Genomic DNA, 25467 nt, shown 5'->3' with positions numbered 1-25467 from the left:
TAAATGCTTTATTAAAAAAAACATTAAAAAAAACAAAACACAGAAATATGCAACACAGAGCCAATACTACAATAACTTGCCCCATAATGCTTTGCAAGCATTCCTTTTCAAAACATGTTGCCCATAACTCAGCCTGTGGTGGTCCTAGGACAATGGGACCACCACCCAAACGTTCAGCATGACACTCTCTTTCTGTTCAGGTCATTAGGTTAGTGGGGACCCCAACATAATAACCCCTGCTATCATTCAATGCTTTTTAAAGCTCTATTATAATTAGAACTTTTGTTCTATAGCTGGGAGCAGTGTGTGTTCTAAGGACCTTAGTATTGAAGCCGGCCTAGAAATGTGTAAGGCACTACACCCTCTAGGGGCTACATATATAGTTGAACTGCATTACTTTCTACTATTTATTTTTCATGTGGTTATGCTCTCTAGGGGATTACTATATGGTTACATAAACATATTTCTTACAAGTGCTATTTTTACTGAGATGTCCTCTGGGGGCTGTTCTGAGCATTACAGTCAACATACTACAATATTTGCTGCACTCGGTCATCCCATAATGCTTTGCAGGGCATTCTTTAAAAAAACATGTTTTCTCATAACTCAGTCTGTGGTGGTCCTAGAACAGTGGGACCATCTTCAAAACATTCACCACAACCTGCTCTTTCTGTCTAGAATGTCTCTGAGTCCCCACCCTAGGTTAGTGAGGACCGCAAAATAATAACCCCTCCCATCATTCAGTGTCTTTTTAACCTCTCTCATGGCTGGAACTTTTGTTTTACAGCTGAGAGTAGTTTGTGTTTAAGAGTCTTGTTTATAATATCATTGCAGTAGACCTGTGAGCCCTGGAAATGTGAAAATGTGTAAGGCACTATGCATTACTTTCGGTCATTTTCTTTTCATGCGGTTATGCCCTCTATGGGCTAATTATGTGGTTACATGACCATGTTTCTTATAAATGCTATTTTAATCGTGGTGTCCTCTAGGGGCTGTTCTGAGCATTCCTTATTACACTATAACTGTTTGAAACCTTTTGATATGTTTGACCAATTTATGTGACAAGAAAACTCCAGTTATGAATTTACAAAGCCAATAGCTCTAACTCAAGCAAATGCAGGGCCCACTGCATTGCTAATGCTTGTTTCTATTAGCCTTAATATTATCTGGTTCAAGTCCATGCTACTATTTAATGCTCTCAATATACCTTTCACCTGTTACAGTGTCAAAGCTAAAGTGAGATATAAAAATAAAAGAAAAATGTTAAACATTCAATTCTCCTGTGCAGGTATGTTAACTGACTAGAGTTCCCATCATATGATCATGATTTGTAACAGCTACTAGAATTCTTGTGAATCCAGTGTAATAATGGTAATCCATGATTTATGGTTCTGGCGCAAATGTGTAAATCCATTGAAAGGTGCCATAAATGGTATGCAAATTGCACAGTGCCTAGTGTCCCGGCTGGAGAATTGGATTTCAAAGGTTTGTGCCATTTCCTGCTCAACTCCGGGCTCCTTGTCTGTCTCCTGCAGGAGTAGTGTTGCGCCTCCATCAAAAGACATTTTGAAACTCGAGAAGGACCTTGGGGGACCAATAAGGTGAGAGGCATCAACTTGATTTTTATTCCTTATGCTACCATGTGATGTACCTCTCGCTCAAGGAACTCTACCTTCTCAATGTCAGAGCCCTTTGAAAAGATGGCCTCCAGACTTCCTTCTCCTTGAACAACCTGAATGCTGGAGGGTCCAACTTCTTCCTTAATGCCGGGTATGACTTCAGGTGCAAAAGAACAAGTTACTTACCTTCGGTAACGCTTTTTCTGGTGGATACATTAGCTGTGGATTCATCACCTTATGAATTCGTCCTTGCGCCATCATCCGATGGAAAGTCTTCTTCATAGCTGTCCACGTCGACGAGGACGTCATAATAGCACGGCTCCACGTGACTCCATCTGACGTCACCGTGCCAATAAGAGGTCCTCGTCGCCTTGCTGACGGCAGTTTCACCCCATTTTTTCACGTGCCTTTGAGGCGAACAGGTGAGAACCGACCCATAAAAAACTTTAAAAATACATATACACAAGAACACTTCCCATAATTGCATATATTCACATGAAATATAAATATCAAATTAGACACATATATATATATATAAACCTTTGCAACTATATCTGTGCAATCAGGCAGGCAACGGGGAGGTGGGAGGGACTGTGAGGAATCCACAGGTAGCTAGTGTATCCACTAGAAAAAGCGTTCCCGAAGCTAGTAACTTGTTCCTCTGATGGATACAACTACCTGTGGATTCATCACCTTATGAAAAGAGTCCCAAAGCAGTACTGCACTCGGTGGTGGGTGCCCGCCTGATTACACCAAGAAATCCTGCCATACTGAGCGTGCAAAATGGCCGTCCCTCCTCACCTCAGAGTCCAAACAGTGATGTTTTGCGAAGGTATGGAGGGACGCCCAAGTTGCCGCCTTACAAATGTCCACTATTGGAACCCCTCTTGCCAGGGCCGAAGTGGCCGACTTAGCTCTGGTGGAATGGGCCCTGATACCCTCAGGGGGAACTTTCTTCGCCAGTGAGTAGCAAACATTTATACGTAGGATGACCCACCTGGAGATAGTTCGCTTCTGGACCGCTCTGCCCTTCCGCTGTCCAACATACCCCACGAACAGCTGATCCTCCAGACGAAAGTCTTTTGTTCTCTCCAAGTAGAAACTAAGAGCCCTTTTAGGGTCCAACCGATGGAGTCTCTCTTCATCTTTAGAGGGGTGTGGAGGAGGGTAGAAAGAGGGAAGGGTAATAGTCTGTCCCATATGAAAAGGAGTGACAACCTTTGGCAGGAAAGCTGCCCTGGTTTTCAGCACCACTTTATCAGGGAAAAACATGGTAAAGGGGGGTTTAATGGAAAGGGCTTGAAGCTCCCCAACCCTTCTAGCAGAGGTAATTGCAATCAAGAAAACAGTCTTAAGGACTAAATATCTTAACGGGCATGAATGCATGGGCTCGAAAGGCGAACCCATCAGAAATGTCAAAACCAGATTTAAATCCCACTGAGGCATGTGAAAGGGCGTGGGAGGAAACTTATTAACTAAGCCCTTAATGAACCTATTTACAATCGGAGATTGTACAGCCTTTCTTTGCTAAATCAAGAGCAAACAAAAGAACATCTGAACGGTGGGCCTTTAAGGGATCTTTTTGATTCTCTCCGCACCAAACCACAAATTTTGCCCACCTACCGGCATAAATGGATTTAGTGGAGTGTCGCCTGGACGATAGAATAACATCCACTACATCCGGTGGGAGAGAAAAGGAACTCAGGTTGCCCCGTTCAATCTCCAGGCATGAAGGTGCAGGCTCTGGAGGTGGGGATGTAGAACCTGCCCCTACGACTGTGAGAGGAGGTCTGCCCTGAGTGGGAGACGGAGCGGAGGGCACTGAGAGAGTTGAAGAAGGTCTGTGTACCACACCCTTCTAGGCCAGTCCGGTGCCACCAAGATGACTTGGGCCTGGTCTTGGCGAACCTTCCTCAGAACCCGAGGAATCAAGGGTATGGGGGAAATGTGTAAAGCAACTGACCGCTCCAGGACGTCTGAAGCGCGTCCCCCAACGCTCCTTGCATCGGATACTGGAGGCTGCAGAACAACGGACAGTGCATGTTCTCCCGAATGGCGAATAGATTCACCTGAGGCGAACCCCACATCCTGAAGATGTAGAGGACCAGGTCCGGATGGAGACGCCACTCGTGATCTACTGAGTAGTGACGACTGAGACCGTCCGCACGTACTTTCAGAACTCCGGCCAAATTATTTACTATTAAGCAAATCTGATGGTCCTGAGCATAGTACCAGAATAGTAGAGCCTCTCTACAGAGAAGGTACGACCCTACCCCTCCCTGCTTGTTTATGTACCACATCGCGGTGGTGTTGTCCGTCAGGACCTGAACTGACTGACCGCGAAGGGAAGGGAGGAAGGCCTTGAGTGCCAAACGTATTGCCCGCAATTCCAACAGATTGATGTGAAACATCTGTTCCGCTGGAGACCAATGACCTTTGATCTCCAGGTCCCCCAGATTAGCTCCCCACCCTAGAGTGGGAGCTTCCGATACCACTGTGCCCACTGGCGGTGGTAACGAAAACGGTTTTCCTTGGGAAAGGTTGCCGTCCACCAATGGAGATCCGCTGCAGTGTCCCTGGAGATCCTTATTGAATCCCCGAGATCTCCTTTGTGCTGGAACCACTGCCTGCGGAGGCACCACTGAAGAGCCCTCATATGCCAGCGTGCGTGAGTGACCAACAGAATGCAAGAAGCAAACAGACCGAGCAGGCGTAAGACTTTGAGGACTGGAACAGCCGCTCCATTCTGAAACATTGGAATCAGCGCTTGAATGTCCCGAATCCGCTGAGGCGGGGGGTAGGCCCGAAACAATGTTGTGTCCAGTACTGCCCCTATGAACAGGAGGCGTTGAGAGGGCAGATGAGACAGCTGGGTTGTCATCCGCAGATGAGACAGCTCAAGCTCTGGAGACTTGGCTTTGATTAACCAATCGTCCAGGTAAGGGAATACCGCAATTCCCTTCCTTCTGAGATGTGCTGCAACCACTGCCATCACCTTCGTAAAAACTTGAGGTGCTGAAGTAAGCCCAAACGGAAGGACCGCAAACTGGTAGTGTTGCGACCCCACCACAGACCGGATACTTCCTGTGCGACTTGAGTATCGGAATATCAAAGTACGCATCCTGCAAGTCGACAGACACCATCCAGTCTCCTTCGTTCAACGCCAATAGCACCTGCTCTAGGGTCAGCATTTTGAATTTCTCCTGTTTGAGGAACAAATTCAAAATCCTCAAGTCCAGGATCGGTCTTAGACGACCGTCCTTTTTGGGGATCAGGAAATATCTTGAATAACAACCCTGACCCCTTTCCTGCACCAGCACCAACTCTATTGCGCCCTTTGATAACATGGCCAGAACTTCCTGTTGTAGCAACAGAAGATGGTCTTCTGAACAAAATGAGGGACAGGGGGGAAAGGGAGGAGGGGACTCCTGAAAGGGGAGAGCATATCCTTTTCCCACAATCTTTAACACCCAGGAGTCCGTTGTTATCGACTCCCACTTGCGGAGAAAAAGACTCAGCCTTCCCCCTACACGAGAGGTATGAACGATAAAGTGGGGAAAACTAGGGCTGCTTCTGCTATTGTCCACCAGAGGAAGAGGATGAAGATGAAGGTTTCTGGACTGCCCCTCTAGCTCTACCCCTACCCCTCCCTCTAAAGGAACGATAGGGTGGATTGGCAGGTTGTTGGGCCGAGTACTGGGGCCTCCGAAAGGCAGAACCACGTGCAAACTCCCTGAACCAGCGAAAAGGTCTATAAGGAGTAGCAGTGGTAGTCTGTAAGCCTAAAGACTTAGCTGTTGCCTGACGGTCTTTAAATCTCTCAAGGGCAGAATCCGCCTTTCCTCCAAACAACTTCTCACCATCGAATGGTTGATCAAACAAGGTGGTTTGAACGTCAGAGGAAAACCCGGAGGACCTCAACCAGGCGTGCCTCCTAGTAGCCACAGATGTCCCCATGGCCCTGGCTACCGAATCCGTTGTGTCCAGGCCAGACTGTATAATCTGCTGCGCAGCAGCCTGCGCAATCGAAAAAAAAGATCCAAAGGGCCTCTGTACATCCTGCAGTAGATCTCTGACCATCTCCTTAGCAGAGTCCATAAGGGCGTGGACATACCTGCCCAGCACACAGGTAGCATTTGCAGTCTTGAGCGCCATGCTGCACGATGAAAAGATCTTCTTTGAAGACTGCACCATCCTTTTGGACTACCTATCAGTTGGGACCACAGGGAATGTTCCAGGAGCAGACTTCGCGGAGCAAGACGCCTGGACTACCAAGCTTTCAGGAGTTGGATGGCGTGACAGGAAACCCAGATCCCAGGTTGCGCCCCTATGTCTCCTCGCTATTGCCCTGTTCACCACTGGAGTCGTAACCGGCTTCCTCCACAGGTCCAGAATGGGCTCCGTCAACGCCTCGTTGAAGGGCAGTAAAGGATCGGCAGTGGACGTAGAGGGATGCAACACCTCAGTCAGCAGGTAGGTTTTCACCTCCGTCGCAGACAAAGGCAAGTCTAAATACTCTGCTGCTTTTCTGATCACTGTATGAAAAGATGCTGCCTCCTCTGTAAACTCCCCCGGAGATGCAATGTCCCATTCCGGTGAAGTATCCAGGCCGCTTGCAGACCCCAAGCCTTGGTACTCATCCAAAGGCCCAATCTCACCCTCTTCTAACTGCCTGTACTCTTCCTCCTCCAGGAGTCGTAATGCCTTTCTCCGGGACCTAAGGCGTGTTTCCAAAGTCAGCGTCGATAATGAATTTACCGACGCCGAAGACTTCAAATCCCGGTAGGGCACAGGAAGAGATGGATGACTCCTAGCATCACTCAGCGCCGGCGTCGACACGGACTCCAATGACGTCTTCTTCGGAGTCGGCTGGCATGAAGGCGATGGGGCCGGCCGGGAAGGAGACAACATAGACGTCGAATGACGTGGCGATGGCGTTGGCTGACGCGATGATGGAGCCATAGACCCAGCTGGTGAAGATCTTCCACGAGGAGACATCCTCGGCGCCGATCCGACACCTCCAGCAGAGCAAAACGGCATAAACTGAGCCGCCTTAAACGGCGCCGGGGAGCCCAAGTCAAACGCCAATGGCCCCGTGGGACCCGCTGGTGCACCAGCAGGGACCATGGACTGGAAAACGGCATACACTACATTTAAAAATGCTGCCGGATCCGCTCCTGGAGCCAGGAAAGCAGGATATTGCTGTTCTTGAGCCTGCTGCACATCAGGCTCCTGCGGCACCGGTGAAAACTGAGGGCTATGAGGAGTCACCTCATAGACCGACAGCGCCGGAGATATCTCCGGACTCCTGGGCTGAGGCGTCACAGTAGGGCTCACCTCCCATGTACTTTGGCGTCGAGTAGAAGGAGACCTCGACCTCGATCGGCTCCACTCAGACCGGTGCAGAGTGTCATGACGGCGTCGTGAATCATAGTGACGCCGCTTCTTATGCTTTTTTGGTGAAGCATGAGACGAAACCCTTTTATGGCCCTTCTTCTTGGCTTTCGCCATGAAAAGCTTAGCCTCTAGTTCTTTTAGAGCTTTAGGGTTCATGCTCTGGCACGACCTACACCCCTTGACGTCGTGCTCAGAGCTAAGACACCAGATACAATCCAAATGTGGATCGGTTACCGACATCCGACCTCCACATTCTTTACAGGGCTTAAAACCCGATTTCTTTGGGGGAGACATTGTAATCACCAAAACACAACAGTAATCAACGAGCCAGGAAAAAAAAACGTTAGCGTTGAAGGCACGGAAAAAAGGAAATTGATGTCAGCACGCTGACAAGGACCTCTTATTGGCACGGTGACGTCAGATGGAGTCACGTGCAGCTGTGCTATTATGACGTCCTCGTCGACGTGGACAGCTAGGAAGAAGACTTTCCGTCGGATGCTGGCACAAGGACGAATTCATAAGGTGAGGAATCCACAGGTAGTTGTATCCATCAGAGATGTAGGGTGCCCCCGTTGAAGCTTGCCTATGCATTTGGTCACAGGCCCCTTTCTTTTCCCTCTTGTATCTTAGCCCTTTTTTGCAGTGGAGGTAAGACTGGCTTCGCAAGATGTTTCCACATGTTCTGAGCAGAGGCAGAGATAGCAGACCTCATGATGGCTGCACCAGTGGTACTTTTGCGTTACACCTGGGGCAGAAGTGAAAGGGAGTATGTTCAAGAACAATGCCATAAGAGCATATCTGAAGGACCTTTGAGGGCTCAAGAATATGGCAGCTTGAGACCATAAAGCGTAGAAGTGCCCCAACCATTGAATGCCTGCTTTGAAGACCCAGTGTCGTGAGCGAGGGCATTAGTTGGTGCAGTGGTGCCGTTTTCATTGCAGGATTCACAGAAAACCAAGAAAGAAGACTCTGGACATCCAAGCTCAACTGAAGAAGAAAACAAATCTGGTGATGGAGCCAGTGTGCTGGTACATTGCCGACAAGGGTGGAGTCACAACAGGTCTTGTGACTCCGACTTCTTCATAGTACGAGCAGCTTCTTTAACATCTACTTTATGACATTTATGTAATGCTCTCTCCTACGCTACAGAGTCTGTTTGAGGAAATGCCTCTTTTTGTATGGCTACCCTCTAGTTTTTCAACTGATGCCCTTTGTATTTCGACTCAGAGTACACTGAGGCCTGCTAATCAGACCTCTGTGCCCTGACCTTTAATTGCATGTCGTGTTGGCTGTCCCTGATTGGAAATGGCTAACTTACTTATACGTCCCTAGTATACGGTACCCTGGTACCCAGGGCATGTAAGTTAGAGGGATACCCCAGGGCTTGCAGCACTGGTTGTGGCATCATGGAGATCCCCCAAGTGAAATGAGACTCCATCATCTGCCACTACAGACTGGTAGAGCAGCACTGCTAAACCACTACTTCCCCTCTACATCTGTGTAAGTCACCACTCTCTGGCAGGCCTACCGAGTCCTAAGGCAGGGTGCAACATGACACAGGCAGGACATGCAGACTTGTTCACCCAATGGGCGAATACAGGATTATACGCAGACCCCTCTGCTGTGCCAACTCCTGAATGGTGTGGAAGTGGGGTCTCCAAGATATCAAACAACTCATTATATTAAGCCAGTCTTATCTCAAGTTGGCATAATTTAACTTGTTCAGTATGCAGCTTTTACAAAGCTGCCATCGTGTTGCCTTTAAAACTCAGATGACTTCCCAAGCATACATGGAGCCTGTGCAACTAGACAGCTTTCTGTCCTTCTGGACAGGAAGAACAATGGGGGATTGCAGGCCAGGGAGGTGTAACCTTCCTTCTGCAGGAAGCCACTTGGCTTTTAGCCCTGAAAGGAGGCTTCAAAGGAGAAACTGCCTTTGAAGGGCAGTTGTGTCACACTAGGAAAAAAACATTTCCTAGTGGGGCAAATCCAGGTTGCCCCACTGTTTAGGGAGACAGGCTGTATATTTTTCGGTCACCACCAGTTTATACATGCTGATATCGTTCACTGACTATTTTGATTACCAATGGTTAAGATATTAAGTACATGTAGCTCCTACTAAAACTTTGTGCATAAATAAGACCTTGCCTAAGTCAAGGAAATTAGCTTTTTAGACAACTGCAATAAGTTTTATTTTTTGCAGGCAAGTTTGTCATATAGCACCTTCTAGATTCCATTTAAAGACAGAGAATCTCCGTGAATTATGTGCTAATCCAACAACTCTAGAAGGGATAATTATCACATGCACTTGACGTGGAGTAATTCTAAGGGACGATACACAAAACTAAATATTTGAGACAAACAAAAAGAATACAAATCCAGGTGCTGCTTGTGTCTAAACTGACTTTTGGTAATCAGTTGCACAAAATATGGACCATTCCTTCTGGCAAAGGCCAGTGCTAACACCAGTGGAGGGAAGTGACCAACTGGGGCTATGTTAGGAAACATTCCAATCACTTATCCATTAAGGTGTCAGCTAGACATCAATGTCCATCTTCTCATATCAATCAACCATGTTCTTATCCCAATACAGAATCTCAAATAGGGCAAGGCGTACTCACAAATTTGCTGTGTTACATTATGCATTTTCATCCTATAAATTATCAATAACGGAGATCCCATTGTGGGGGGGGAAGGGTCTCATCTCTCACTGCATTTCAAGAGCAGCATGTTAATCATAATTGCAACAGACCCAACAAATATCCAACATAAAAAACAAAAACAAAAAACGTGCAAGTTTTGTTCTTAAAGTCTTTAAAAATAAAATTAAAAAAACGTCATTGAAGGTACCTGAAAACTCACTTTTGACGTACACTGTACTTCCACTTGGCAGAACAACAACATTTGAAGCTGGGCTTGCAGGTCTGGGGGACTTCACAGTAGCCATGCTGCCACTTGGGATTGGAGTGGATGTGGGGGTTGATGTTGTAGTCGTGTAGGAGTAGGAAACAACCACTAGAGGAACAAAGTGACAAATAAAGGACCTGTTAAAAAGAACAGAGACTAAAGGGTTCATTTTACACTAGTTAGCATTACCTGTCAGCTTTTCGGCTCAGCACAATACAGCACACAACTACATGTTAGTACAAAAGACCCATTCTAGCCCCGGGTGTCAGCTGGAGTTAAAGCCCTTAAGTCCAGCCTTGCACGGGCCTCAGGTGGCTTCGCATTCCAGTTCATTCTTTTACCCTTGCTGCACCCAGGTCAGGTGTCTTCGCATTGGTCTCTACCACTTGCAGAGGAATTTAAAGTAGAGGTGGAAAGTTCTAGAAGCCAGGTACCCCTTCTCAATCCTAGGATAAAGTCACAGCTGCGTCATCCCTCACCACCAAAATTTCAAAGGAGAGACCCTTCTGTGTTGGTAAAAGAGGTCTGGTCCTCTTCCTTTGTTTCTGGGGGCCTGAGCTGTCACAGTCTAGGTGCAGAAACAGATGAAGATTGCTCCTCAACCCTTCCTTTTCCAGGAACTGGGTCAAGCACTGTTAATTGCTTTGTTTGGGGAGGCCTTTGATCCTCCTGCTAGAAAGCAGACATCAACCTGGGCCAGTGGGTGGTGGAGGGATGGTGGGTTTGAGGGGAGAACAAAGGGCTGAAATCTGATATTGAGTCAGGAAAATATGGCAACTCTTAATGTGTCATAAGGAGTGTATGTATGATGCCAGGGACTGTAAATATACAATCTGGGTGCATGCTTACCCCAAGATTGATAGCTTGCTGGACACTATAGACCTACGTGGAGAAAAACTAAACTTTAGAGAAGATTTCACGTACAATGCGTAATACAATGTAACCACTAGAGACCTTCAGTAAGCACTACCGACCTACAGAATGAATGATTTTTCACATTTTAAGGCCTAACTTAAGTCAGTACCAATCCTTGAAGAGTTTCTTCTGTGACAGGCTACCCTATGTACAGATATCAGTCCACAGAAGATGGTAGACTTGCATGTGTATTCACATGTAAGCACCCCAGAGTCCCTTACCCTAGCTAAAGATCTTCTCTTAAAAGGCAGACACCTGCAGTTAGCACTCTCAGTCCATTTACCATTAGTTTACAGTGAGTGAAACTGCGGTTGTGAGTCTTGCTCACAGTAAAAGGCCAAGAACCAGGAACTCAAAAGTGAAAAATACAGGGGGATTAAATGGGCAAAACCTACTTTGCAATGCATATTCTTTGCAGCAAGAGACAATGGAAACTGTGATTAAAAAGTAAGTAGACTATTTGCCTCCTATTTAGTATTTGTACGTACATGTCACTGACAGTACAAGCAGCACAAGTGCATAGTGGACAAAGTAAACAATGGTATAAGAAGGCCAAGGTTCAAGTGTTGCTGTGCAATTACAGATATACGTTAGCTTATACTGGAGTTAACAGTTATGTTATCTTTTACAAATGTACAGAATAAGATCCAGTACACCTTTAATAATACTGTATGCTATAACCCATTTCAGATGTATTCAACCAATTTTCATAATACTAAGAATGTAAAATGCATTGTCATCAGTGTAAGAGTTAATCAGCGTAAGAGTTCATCTTATTGGTGCTTTGTCATCATAGCATTTATGCTTTCACATTTTTATTCAACAGATAAAAGTTAATAAAAAATAATACTGAGTCCTCAGAAGAACGTAGTCCAACTACAGTGTAAAGTATGTTTTTTGGGCACATTCGCTTCGGGGTAATTTAACACTACTCCAATATAAGTTGCTGATGCTAAAATGATAAACGATAACTTATTACCAAACAAGCGCATACAAAGCCAAACAGCAGTACATCGTGAAAGACTGCCAAAAAAAAAAAAAGACAACTTTCTTAGACACTTACCTTCTTTATTTCCTGTTTCTGCTGGTGTAGGAAGAGAGGCATTATGTTGTACAGCTGCATTTGCAACAGCATTAGCAGTCGCTGTGAATGCTGTCTGGGGAACCAACCGGGGCATTAATGGCACCAACCTACGGCCTTCGATAGACCACTCTGCCGAACTGTTCGGCCCACACATGCTAAAAGGGAAAAAGTTGCAATATATATTTGCTGCACAAAATGCAAACATAAAATATCAATATAATTTGGGAATTACAGTCTTATCCTCTTTTTTTTAGGACTGGCATGACAGATTTCCCTTGGCTAGGTTCTATGTCAGCAGGACCTAATACATAGCATATATAAAGGGTATTTAAGCCAGAATCTTTCAGGTATTGGCTTGTTTGCACCCTCTCAGCATAAGTGCTGCTGTTAGGTACTGGAGTGGCTCGGACTTTACCTGCACAACAAGCACTGCGCAAACATTGTTTTCTGTGCACCACGGTTGGCATAGTAGGCAGGCATCCCTTGCAGTCAGATGCGTACCCACCAGAACATTCATTATCAGGAAAATAAATACTGCCATGTTTGAAATGCAATACCAGCCTGCAGAATTACAGAATATCCTTGTCTTCTCTTGAAATGTACTGAGTGTAAGGAAAGGTTTTGGAGTTGTGCTTTTTTAATGTCATGTCAGTTTTGTTTCCTGACAGTAATTATATACAGTACGTTTGGTGTGTACAAAAGACTGACATGGCAATGACCACCAGCCTTGCGCTTACACGCTCAGGCATTGGTACAACTTCGCATGGAAACATTGAGCGAGCATCGGGGATGAGAAGTTGTCCATGAATATTTATCTGGAATCATTTGCTGAACATCCCTCTTCGAGCTGTTGGTACATGCCCCATTCAAGTGCTGCCGTGCCGGCTTGGATTTCTTGTAAGTTTTGTTCCTCTGGGTTCAGAGGTGGAGTGTTTGCATAACAAAGTTACTATGAAAAATACATACAGAAGCCACAACTCCAGAAACTACTAAAAATGGGAAAATAAAGTACTCAATAACTCACAAAACTAAAAAGAAAGGAGACAGCCTTATGTCACCGATTTGTTTAGTTACTCTGCCTTTCACAGAAAGTTTACTATTATTTAACATGTGGTGTTCCGAGAAAATAAATCCTTAAATTCTCTGGGGATTATGTACACTTACACTTCTACAGCAGATATAGGCTAAGCGCTTCAGTGCCTCAATCAGGCTAGAAAGTGCTATTTCAATGCCTTTAAAAGACATTAAAATATAACAAAGAAGGCAGGGGATGTCTAAGTCCAGGGCTCCCCAAGTTATACTTGCACCACCAGGGAACATAGCTCAGAGGTAAAGCACATGTTTTGCACATGAGGCCATGGGTTCAATACCTATTATCTCCAGTGAGGATTTCTTTCTGTGTAACAAACTGTTCCATTTTTTCCTTTTGAGTTTCTTTTCTGTGTAAAAATGAGAGACAAACCCAACCTCATCTCATAACTTAGCCTGCATTTGATGAGGCCACTAATCTGAGGAAATGACATTGCATGTGCTGAGGATTTTTAAACAACGTCCCCTAAAGATATCATTCAGCAAATCCAAACGTGTTTTGTCTATGCAGCCACAACTTTCATAAGATCAGTTTTACAAAATCAAAGTGCGATATGTTTGAACTGTAAAAGTACAGAATATTTTGGCACTATCCAATCATTTTTTACTTTGACTAGTTTAAAGGACACCTAAACAACGAATTTTATTTTCTGTTTTATATATAGCATACAACAACATGTAAAAGGTGACGTTAATAGGTCTGACTCAATGTAGAGAGTACGTCTTAATTATCTTTATGTGTAAGAGTATCTATATAGTGCAAACCAGACTGAAGGCTGGAACAGAACACTTAATTGGAACTTTTAGTAAAGCCAAGAGACACCTCAATATTCGAATCATCTTCATCCAGAGGATGGATCTTTTGTTTTAAGTGACTGAAAAGGAGCAAATCCCAGCAGATGAAGTTGTGAACTGGCCAGACATCAAACCAGACAAGGACAAGGGACTGGCAACAAGGCCTGGGGCACACACCCCATTGAAAGACTAGGGCTCATTCTCACCCATATACTGTGATTTGAACTAAGAGGAGGAACATGTATAATAACAAAAGGATATAACCGGTCTACTTCAGCATGTACAATATTTGTCTTTTCACTCAGGAGCTATGCACATCACTGTAGAAGCAGCCTAGGACCATAGAAGGAATCTCTTGCATTCTTCTTTTTAGAGCTAAGGGCCACATCACTGCTGCTGTGTAACAAAAAAAAACACTCTGCCACTGAAGAAACAAGGAGGTAGAATGCCTGGCAAGGAGCAAACTGCTTGCTCAGCCAGAGACAAAGTTCACCGTGTCCCTCCTATGATGAGAACCTGCACAGATCAGGTAAAGTGGACCGCTGCTCAGGCAACTGATGTGCTTCCCTTGTGTGCTTGCGCACGTCATCATCTTCTCTGTCCAAAATTCATGGGAGCTGAATGTGCCAGGATCTTGTACTGCTGCACTCTGTTCTGTGCTTGATGATTACCAGAAGCACATGTGTTGGAAAGCTACTTTGCCACATCCTGTTCTGTGCAGAGGACTGTGAGCACACCAGTGCCTGAATCCTGCATCACCTCCTACATGGTCCGTGCGCCCAAACTTCTTGCAACTTAACTGTTCAAGTGACAGCAGAATTTGCGCAGCCGCTGCGCACCAACCTTCAGAGTAACCAGGATACGTAGTCATGAAGAGTTTAGATTCCATACAACTTACTGAAGTTGCTGAGCTTATTTGCTTACAGAAAATAAAGCTAATTTTTCCAAAAGAATAACTCTGCTTGGACAACCAATTTATAGTGAAAGACACACGTGGAGTGATAACTAGGTGTTTTACTACACAACATTCTGCAAGAATAAACCTTACCTGTTTGACGCTCCCTTTCCGTGATACTCAAAGTCTAAAAAACAGGAGCCTTGCCTTTTCAGTGAGCTTACAATAGTATATTGTTTCTACATTTTTAGAAACAGCAGTTGACACTTTGATTTCTTGCCTATCCATGAAGTATGCATGCCCTGGAGAAGTGGCCTGACACTTTGATAGTGGCTGCAAAAAAAAACATCTTTAACCCTTAAAGAACTCTGTAATGCAACAAGTATGAAACAGAAGTGAATAAATATGCAGACTACACTGAACAGGCTACAAAGGATTTTTCAATTAAAGACTTTAGGACACAGTAGATAACCCATCCGATAAAGACAAACACATCTCTGAGATATGAAGTGTGTAATTTTAGAAGTTCCAATCTAATAATACAGTCAGAGTAAGCATTTGCATTATTAAGTCAGTACAAACATGAAATGGTAAATTTGCCCACTTGTGTGCGATGGTCGTTAACTGCTCATCGTTGACTGCTCTTCGCACTTCTGCTCGGTGCCGCTCCGTGGATATGCTGCAAGAACATGAAAATGAGAGTCCATGAACAATAACAGAGTTACTCATTACCACCTACCGCTATATAAATAGTAACAAGCATTGGCAAAGCCAACAGGTCTCGACAATCTGAGAGCGACAGGCATTGCCAATGTTAATGCATTTGTGTATATCAATAAGAACAGCCCCAGAGCCATACACAAATACATTTACATTGCCAATAACTATAGCTCTTGGATTGTGAGGCCTACTGGTTTTGTCCATACTTCTTTCTCTTGACTTGCTTTTTTGGTGTGTACAGAAGACTGACGGCTCAAGTTAGGAGGAGATTACTGCCTGTGGTGGCAGTTCAGAGCCGCAGGCAGTAACAGCTATCTGTCGGTGTCTTGGAAGGCAGGTACAGTACCTATGCTCACTCATGCGACTGGCGGCAGGCTGCTATGAAAACCCGCATAAAGAAGTACGTAGGTAAGTAAAATAAACCAAGCTACGAGACTGTTAAGTGCAGACAGGAGCGTAGTCACAGACATAGAAAAGAGACGCACCCCTCACACATAAACTAACACACTTTTGAGAAGGAAGAAAGACAGCTTAAAAGATATAGAAAAAAGACAAAGCAATCAGGACTCCGGCTGCAGGGTTCTTGTGTTTAAAAAAAATCCTAAAGACCAGGATGTTTTTTTTTTTAAATATCTTTATTGACATTTATAACAAGTAAACCAAACTTGCATTACAAAAAAAACAGCAAGAGTAAACTAGAGGGCGGTGGAAGGAAGCGGAATAATAAGGGACTTAAGAAATAAGGTGGAGGGGGAATGGCACCACATAGTATGACACTTGTCGTCGTACAAAGGAACCCATACACGGCTGAAAATATCTCATACAGATCCCTTCCACATTTAAGTGGGTGCAATGAACCGCAGAGTGGAATGTAGCTAAGCTGCACTTGGCTTACTACAAGAGCCATTGAGAAGTCTCCAAAATGGGGAGGTGCAAGAAAGTGCCCCTTTTTGAGATGGTTACCCTCCACAGGTTGTCTGGTATCTGATGTGATTTCGACTGAAAGTTCACTGGGTTTCTGCTAACCAGGTCCCCAGTGCCAGATCTGTTCCCCAAAACTGCACAGTTGTTTCCCTAAATGTCAAAACCTTTAGCACCCTCTGCAAGTCCCTAGTAAATGGTACCCCGGGTACCTAGGGCCCAGAGTACTAAAGAAGGTCCCTAAGGGCTGCATCAGCAATTGTGCCACCCAAAGTGACCCCTCACCAAGCACGACAGGCTGCCAATGCAGGCTGCGTGTCTTCATGCAGACAGAAGTGAAAACAGGACATGGTACACAGCCTAAGTGCCACGTCCCCTAACACTGCATGCCGTAAATGTAAGTCACCCCACTAGCAGGCCTTACAGCCCTGAGGCAGGGTGCATTATAATACACGTAAGGGCATATTTTCACGAGCAAATGTGCATCTGCTAGGTCTTTGTCAATTCTCAGAAATACTAAGTGACCAGGGAAGCCATTTTAAAAGCATTTGCTGGGCAGCTGTCACTGCGGGTTCCCCAGCTTCATAATGGCTTCACTGAAGATAGGGATGTTTGGTATCAAACATCACATATTGCTGAACCCACACTGAAGACAGTGTCAGAGGTGCCAACACATGCACAGAGGGCATCTTAGAGGTGCCCCATGAAACCATACCAGCCTCTGTTGTGCTTGCTGACCAGTTTTTGCCAGCCTGCCACCCGAGAAATGGTTCTGGCCTCCTAGAGTGAGAGCCTTCTGCTCTCAGGAGGTACAGAACAAAAGCCTGTACGGGAGAAGGGCATAACATCCCCTCACACAGAATAATCTTCTGATTAGCCTTCCTAAGGCAGCAAGTCTCAAAGGGCTGGCACCTTTGAAATGCAAATCTAGCTCCCCTCACAGGAGAGGAAGCCACCACTCTGTTCAGAAGCCCATTTGGCACATGGACAGGCGGGAAAATTTGCTAGTCAGGTAGGCGTGCCACCTCCCGGCTAGTACCACCCATGAGTGGAACACGACTTCTAAGAGGTAACCATTTTTGAGTTGGAATACTTAGGAATTCTGGGGCAGGGTTATGCCCACTTCCCACAGAAAGTGGTCATATAGGGGGCGTAGTGACCCGAAAGGTCACTAGTTCATTGGCTACTAGCCTACACACCCCTAGTGCCCCTAAATTCAGTATTTGGGTGAGGCTCTGGCACCAGAGAAGGAGATCCCGATGACCTAAGAAGACCAAGGACACAGAAGAGCAGCAAAAGCAGAGGAGCAGAAAAGAAGCAGCTGAATGGTATCAACCCTACCGGCCTGTCTGCATCCCTCGTCGAAAATCTACACTAAAGTCAATTTATCTTTGCAGCTGTGACTGCCTGCCTTCGAAAAAAAGACTCAAGACCTCTCGTGAACAGCAGACCTGGTCGCCAGCAAACTCTAAAAGAAAGGACTCTGAAAACCCAAAACCTGAAGTCACCACTGCACCTGCATTCTCCCACCCAAGTTGAAGTCGTCCAATGGTGCCAACAAGGTTTCCCAGCCAGCCAGAGGCTGGGTCCATTGTGGTTTCACCCCTCCTGGACTCCCCAATGACACCCTCTCCACTGTGGGCGATCCAGTAAAGAAAACCTGACACAGAAGGACACCTCTGCACTAGTTTCCCCTGAGCCATGGAGAAGAGGACCAAAGGTGCTTACCAACGCGAGACCTGAAACCCACTGTTAGTGCAGCCAGTCTGGCCTCCTGGCCCGGACCTGCAGCCTCTTTTCACAGTAACCGAACTCAAAAGAAATGCATTGGGCACCCAATGCTGTTTGGCACTCTGCACCCGGCCGCCCCCGTGCCACTGAGGGTGTACTGTGAGTGCTGCCGTGAGCCTTGCCCACTACTCAATTTAACCCAAGAGATTGGTCTTGTAACCCTTTTACAGAACTTATATTTCCTCCCATGGGATAACATCGCAGAACTCAGCAATTGCACTGTGTCCACTTTTCTAAATGTAAAAGAATTGACAACTGAGCGGGAGAGCGATATATGTGGTGAAGAAACTTGAAATTAATAAGGCGCAGCTGATAGTTAGGAGACCATGCCTGTAGTTTACCGCAGCAATATGCCCACTGTTTGTCTGTGATAGGGGAATTGGGTGTCGTATTCCCAGGCAGCGCGCACCAATAGCACTGTGAGGGGTGAAGAGGTCTACATGCTGGTGTACAGGTGGGGTATAAGTTTGCGTGGGGGTAGTAAGGATGTGTGCCAGAGCCGGAAGTGTGGGAACGGGGTGGGAATGAGTTGTGCATGGAACGGCAAGAGGCTCTAATTTGGTAGTATAGCAGCATATCGAGCATGGTGTAGGGAGGGTCGACGTCTGGGCCGGGGGGGGATGGAGGGGCGAGGTGAAGTTGTTGTTGAGATATAAATCCGAAAAACTGACTAGGTTACAGTTACAGGCCCTAACGTGGCACTGCTGTCCTGTAAAGGAGTGATGCTCGGGTTGCTGCAGAGCGAAATGGAAGGGGCATAGAGATATGGAACACAGACGGGCTTCCTCAAGCCCTCCCATGCCCAATCTCTACCATTTTAATGTCAGCTCTTGCGGGCTTGCAAGGGTGCATACAGTGCTGTGGCGAGGGGCCACGGTGCCGCCCAGTCAGGTGCTACCCAGACTTCCTGGCAAAGTAAAGCCGATGCCTCATCGTGCATGGAGCTATAGGAGGTGCACTGCCAGGGGCTCCATTGCTATTGCAAATAACAGTGGTGACAGGGGACACCCCCACATGTACCCCGCCTAATCTGGAAAGGGTCAGATATCATACCATTCATCTTTATCCTTGCTGTGGGGAGAGTGTACAGAAGTTGTATTTGTCGGAGGAATTGCGAGCTGATGCCAATGTGAAAGAGTAGCGGGAACAAATAGGGCAACTCCAGTGCGTCGAGCACCTTTGTGGCATACAGGAGGGTAGTAAAGTGTAAGGAAATGCCTCCTTGGCATGGTTACCCCCTGACTTTTTGCCTTTGCTGATGCTATGTTTTGATCTGAAAATGTGCTGAGGCCTGCTAACCAGGCCCCAGCACCAGTGTTCTTTCCCTAACCTGTACTTTTGTTTTACACAATTGGCACACCCTGGCATCCAGGTAAGTCCCTTGTAACTGGTACCCCTGGTACCAAGGGCCCTGATGCCAGGGAAGGTCTCTAAGGGCTGCATTATAGCTTATGCCACCCTGGGGACCCCTCACTCAGCACAGACACACTGCTTGCCAGCTTGTGTGTGCTGGTGAGAACAAAACGAGTAAGTCGACATGGCACTCCCCTCAGGGTGCCATGCCAACCTCACACTGCCTATGCAGTATAGATAAGTCACCCCTCTAGCAGGCCTTACAGCCCTAAGGCAGGGTGCACTATACCATAGGTGAGGGCACCAGTGCATGAGCACTGTGCCCCTACAGTGTCTAAGCAAAACCTTAGACATTGTAAGTGCAGGGTAGCCAGAAGAGTATATGGTCTGGAAGTCTGTCAAACACGAACTCCACAGCACCATAATGGCTACACTGAAAACTGGGAAGTTTGGTATCAAACTTCTCAGCACAATAAATGCACACTGATGCCAGTGTACATTTTATTGTAAAATACACCCCAGAGGGCACCTTAGAGGTGCCCCCTGAAACTTAAACCAACTACCCGTGTAGGCTGACTGGTTCTAGCAGCCTGCCACACTCGAGACATGTTGCTGGCCACATGGGGAGAGTGCCTTTGTCACTCTGTGGCCTGTAACAAAGCCTGCACTGGGTGGAGATGCTATCACCTCCCCCAGGCAGGAGCTGTAACACCTGGCGGTGAGCCTCAAAGGCTTACCCCCTTTGTTCCAGCACCGCAGGGCACTCCAGCTAGTGGAGTTGCCCGCCCCCTCCGGCCACGGCCCCACTTTTGGCGGCAAGGCCGGAGGAGATAATGAGAATAACAAGGAGGAGTCACTGGCCAGTCAGGACAGCCCCTAAGGTGTCCTGAGCTGAAGTGACTAACTTTTAGAAATCCTCCGTCTTGCAGATGGAGGATTCCCCCAATAGGGATAGGAATGTGACCCCCCTCCCCTTGGGAGGAGGCACAAAGAGGGTGTACCCACCCTCAGGGCTAGTAGCCATTGGCTACTAACCCCCCAGACCTAAACACGCCCTTAAATTTAGTATTTAAGGCCTCCCCTAAACCTAAGAATTTAGATTCCTGCAACTTACCGAAGAAGAAGACTGCTGAGCTGAAAACCCCTGCAGAAGAAGAAAGAAGACACCAACTGCTTTGGCCCCAGTCCTACCGGCCTGTCTCCTGCCTTCTAAAGAAACCTGCTCCAGCGACGCTTTCTCCAGGACCAGCGACCTCTGAATCCTCAGAGGACTGCCCTGCTTCAAGAGGAACAAGAAACTCCCGAGGACAGCGGCCCTGTTCCAAAAAGACTGCAACTTTGTTTCAGAGGAGCAGATTTAAAGACCCCTGTAATCCCCGCAAGAAGCGTGAGACTTGCAACACTGCACCCGGCAACCCCGACTCGACTGGTGGAGAATCAACACCTCAGGGAGGACCCTCCGGCGACTACGAGACTGTGAGTAACCAAAGTTGTCTCCCCTGAGCCCCCACAGCGACGCCTGCAGAGGGAATCCCCTGGCTCCCCCTGACCGCGACTGTCTGACTCTAAAATCCCGACGGCTGGAAAAGACCCTGCACCCGCAGCCCCCAGCACTTGAAGGATCGGAACTTCAGTGCAGGAGTGACCCCCAGGAGGCCCTCTCCCTTGCCCAGGTGGTGGCTACCCCGAGGAGCCCCCTCTTGCCTGCCTGCATCGCTGAAGAGACCCCTTGGTCTCCCATTGATTTACATTGGAAACCCGACGCGTGTTTGCACACTGGACCCGGCCGCCCCAGTGCCGCTGAGGGTGTACTTTTTGTGTGAGCTTGTGTCCCCCCCGGTGCCCTACAAAACCCCCCTGGTTTGCCCTCCGAAGACGCAGGTACTTACCTGCTGGCAGACTGGAACCGGGGCACCCCCTTCTCTCCATTGAAGCCTATGCGTTTTGGGCACCACTTTGAACTCTGCACCTGACCGGCCCTGAGCTGCTGGTGTGGTGACTTTGGGGTTGCTCTGAACCCCCAACGGTGGGCTACCTTGGACCCCAATCTTAACCCCGTAGGTGGTTTACTTACCTGCAAAACCTAACAATACTTTACCTCCCCCAGGAACTGTGAAAATTGCACAGTGTCCACTTTTAAAACAGCTAAATGTGTTTTATGTAAAAAGTATATATGCTACTGTAATTCTGCAAAGTTCCTAAAGTACTTACCTGCAATACCTTTCAAATGAGATATTACATGTAGAATTTGAACCTGTGGTTCTTAAAATAAACTAAGAAAATATATTTTTCTATACAAAAACCTATTGGCCTGGAATTGTCTCTGAGTGCGTGTTCCTCATTTATTGCTTGTGTGTGTACAACAAATGCTAAACACTACTCCTTTGATAAGCCTACTGCTCGACCACACTACCACAAAATAGAGCATTAGTATTATCTCTTTTTGCCACTATCTTACCTCTAAGGGGAACCCTTGGACTCTGTGCATACTATTCCTTACTATGAAATAGTGCATACAGAGCCAACTTCCTACATTGGTGGATCAGCAGTGGGGTACAAGACTGCATTTGCTGGACTACTCAGCCAATACCTGATCACATGACAAATTCCAAAAATTGTCATTAGAAATTGATTTTTGCAATTTGAACTATTTTTCCAAATTCTTAAAAGACCTGCTAGGGCCTTGTGTTAGTCCCGGTTTAGCATTTCCTTTTAGAGTTTAAAAGTTTTGAGAAAGTTTGAATTAGAACCTAGAACTAGTTTTAGATTCTTAAAAAGTATTCCAACTTTTAGAAGCATAATGTCTAGTACAGAGATGAATGTGGTGGAACTCGACACCACCCCTTACCTCCATCTTAAGATGAGGGAGCTAAGGTCACTCTGTAAAATAAAGAAAATAACAATGGGCCCCAGACCTTCCAAACTACAGCTCCAGGAGCTTTTGGCAGAGTTTGAAAAGGCCAACCCCTCTCAGGATGGCAACACAGAGGATGAAGATAGTGACTTGGAGGAAAATTCCCCCCTACCAGTCCTAACTAGGAAGAACAGGGCCTCTCAAGCCCTGTCTCCAAACATAATAGTCAGAGATGCTGGTTCCCTCACAGGAGGGACCAACCTCTCTGAAATCACTGAGGATAACTCCAGTGAAGAGGACATCCAGCTAGCCAGGATGGCCAAAAGATTGGCTTTGGAAAGACAGATCCTAGCCATAGAAAGGTAAAGACAAGAGATGGGCCTAGGACCCATCAATGGTGGCAGCAACATAACTAGGGTCAGAGATTCTCCTGACATGTTGAAAATCCCTAAATGGATTGTAACTAAATATGAAGATGGTGATGACATCACCAAATGGTTCACAGCTTTTGAGAGGGCTTGTGTAACCAGAAAAGTGAACAAATCTCACTGGGGTGCTCTCCTTTGGGAAATGTTCACAGGAAAGTGTAGGGATAGACTCCTCACACTCTCTGGAAAAGATGCAGAATCTTATGACCTCATGAAGGGCTCATGAGGGCTTTGGATTCTCCACTGAGGAGTATAGGATTAGATTCAGGGGGGCTCAAAAATCCTCGAGCCAGACCTGGGTTGATTTTGTAGACTACTCAGTGAAAACACTGGATGGTTGGATTCAAGGCAGTGGTGTAAATAATTATGATGGGCTGTACAATTTATTTGTGAAAGAACATCTGTTAAGTAATTGTTTCAATGATAAACTGCATCAGCATCTGGTAGACCTAGGACCAATTTCTCCCCAAGAATTGGGAAAGAAGGCGGACCATTGGGTCAAGACTAGGGTGACCAAGACTTCCACAGGGGGTGACCAAAAGAAAGGGGTCACAAAGCCTCCCCAGGGGAAGAGTGTTGAGACATCCAAAAACAAAAATAGTAAAGAGTCTTCTACAGGCCCCCAAAAACCTGCACAGGAGGGTGGGCCCAGAGCCTCTTCACAAACCAATTTTGGGTACAAGGGTAAAAACTTTTATCCCAAAAAGGCCTGGTGTCGTAGCTGTAATCAGCCTGGACACCAAACTGGAGACAAGACCTGTCCCAAGAACAGTGCCACTTCTAACTCCACTCCAGCTAAAACTGGAATGGCCAGTTTCCAAGTGGGATCAACAGTGTGCCCAGAGCAAATCTGGTGTCACACTGAAGCTACATTAGTCTCTGAGGGTGGAGTGGATTTAGCCACACTGGCTGCCTGGCCTCCTAACATGCAAAAATACAGGCAGCAGCTCTTAATTAATGGGACAAGTATAGAAGGCCTGAGGGATACAGGTGCCAGTGTCACCATGGTGACAGAGAAACTGGTTTCCCCTGGTCAATACCTGGCTGGACAAACTTATCCAGTCACCAACGCTGACAATCAGACTAAAGTACATCCCATGGCTATGGTAACTTTAGAGTGGGGAGGGGTCAATGGCCTGAAACAGGTGGTGGTCTCCTCAAAAATCCCAGTAGACTCTTTGCTTGGAAATGACCTGGAGTCCTCAGCATGGGCTGAGGTAGAACTGAAAACCCATGCAGCCATGCTGGGTATCCCTGAACTGGTGTGTGTCAAGACAAGGGCACAGTGCAAGGCTCAGGGTGAAAAAGTAGAGCTGGAGCCTGGAAAAAGGGCCCAGCCTACCAAGAGAAAAGGAAAGTCAGCTGGGAAACCAGCTGCAACACAACAACAAAAAGAGAACCTCTCTTCTCAGGAAGAAGTTCTGCCCTCTGAGGGAACTGAGCCTATGGAGTTAGAACCTTATCAGGTTGAGCTCTTAGGCCCAGGGGGACCCTCAAGGGAGCAGTTGTGTAAGGGGCAAGAAACCTGTCCCTCTCTTGAAGGCCTTAGGCAGCAAGCTGCTGAAGAGTCCAATGGCAAGACAACTGGAACACATAGGGTCTATTGGGAAGATGGGCTCCTGTACACTGAGGCCAGAGATCCCAAACCTGGTGCCACTAGGAGAGTGGTAGTGCCTCAGGAGTTCAGAGAGTTCATACTGACCTTAGCCCATGATATTCCCCTTGCTGGGCATTTGAGACAAACCAAGACGTGGGAGAGACTAGTCAACCACTTCTACTGGCCCAATATGTCCCAGAAAGTTAAGGAGTTTTGTGTCTCCTGTACCACCTGTCTAGCCAGTGGTAAGACAGGTGGACATCCAAAGGCCCCCCTCATTCCACTTCCAGTGGGGGGGGTCCCCTTTGCAAGAGTGGGTGTGGACATAGTGGGTCCACTTGAACCTCCCACAGCCTCAGGAAATATGTACATCCTAGTAGTAGTGGATCATGCTACTAGGTATCCTGAAGCTATTCCCCTTAGGTCGACTACTGCCCCTGCAGTAGCCAAGGCCCTCATTGGTATCTTTACCAGAGTGGGTTTCCCTAAGGAGGTGGTGTCTGACAGAGGTACCAACTTCATGTCAGCATACCTGAAACACATGTGGAATGAGTGTGGAGTGACTTATAAATTCACTACACCCTATCATCCACAAACTAATGGCCTTGTTGAGAGATTCAACAAGACATTAAAGTGCATGATCATGGGGCTCCCAGAAAAACTCAAAAGGAGATGGGATGTCCTCCTGCCATGTCTGCTCTTCGCTTACAGAGAGGTGCCTCAGAAGGGAGTAGGATTCTCACCCTTTGAACTTCTGTTTGGCCACCCTGTAAGGGGACCACTAGCTCTTGTGAAAGAAGGCTGGGAGAGACCTCTTCATGAGCCTAAACAAGACATAGTGGACTATGTACTTGGCCTTCGCTCAAGGATGGCAGAGTACATGGAAAAGGCAAGTAAAAACCTTGAGGCCAGCCAACACCTCCAGAAGTTTTGGTATGACCAAAAGGCTGCACTGGTGGAATTTCAACCAGGGCAGAAAGTCTGGGTTCTGGAGCCTGTGGCTCCCAGGGCACTTCAGGACAAATGGAGTGGCCCTTACCCAGTGCTAGAGAGGAAGAGTCAGGTCACCTACCTGGTGGACCTGGGCACAAGCAGGAGCCCC

The 25467-nt window shown here is 46.7% G+C and overlaps 1 protein-coding gene across 9 annotated transcripts in view; it reads right to left on the bottom strand.

The window, feature by feature from the left end:
* Positions 1-25467, bottom strand: part of EMSY (EMSY transcriptional repressor, BRCA2 interacting) — a 230558-nt gene that overhangs the window by 162979 nt on the left and 42112 nt on the right. For 6 of the 9 annotated variants that reach the window (XM_069203886.1, XM_069203892.1, XM_069203885.1 and 3 more), the window contains exons 4-6: positions 15306-15380; positions 11902-12077; positions 9867-10031 (exon numbers count right to left, since the gene is read on the bottom strand). In XM_069203886.1, coding sequence (XP_069059987.1) covers positions 9867-10031; positions 11902-12077; positions 15306-15380 — 416 coding nt within the window. The remainder of the gene's footprint in view (positions 1-9866; positions 10032-11901; positions 12078-15305; positions 15381-25467) is intronic. The other 3 variants (XM_069203887.1, XM_069203890.1, XM_069203894.1) reach the window with 1 other exon arrangement.

This window comes from Pleurodeles waltl, chromosome 8, assembly GCF_031143425.1.
Source record: "Pleurodeles waltl isolate 20211129_DDA chromosome 8, aPleWal1.hap1.20221129, whole genome shotgun sequence".
Taxonomy (NCBI): Eukaryota; Metazoa; Chordata; class Amphibia; order Caudata; family Salamandridae; genus Pleurodeles; species Pleurodeles waltl.
Note: the sequence above shows the minus strand (reverse complement) of the source record. Positions and strands in the feature narration are given on the sequence as shown.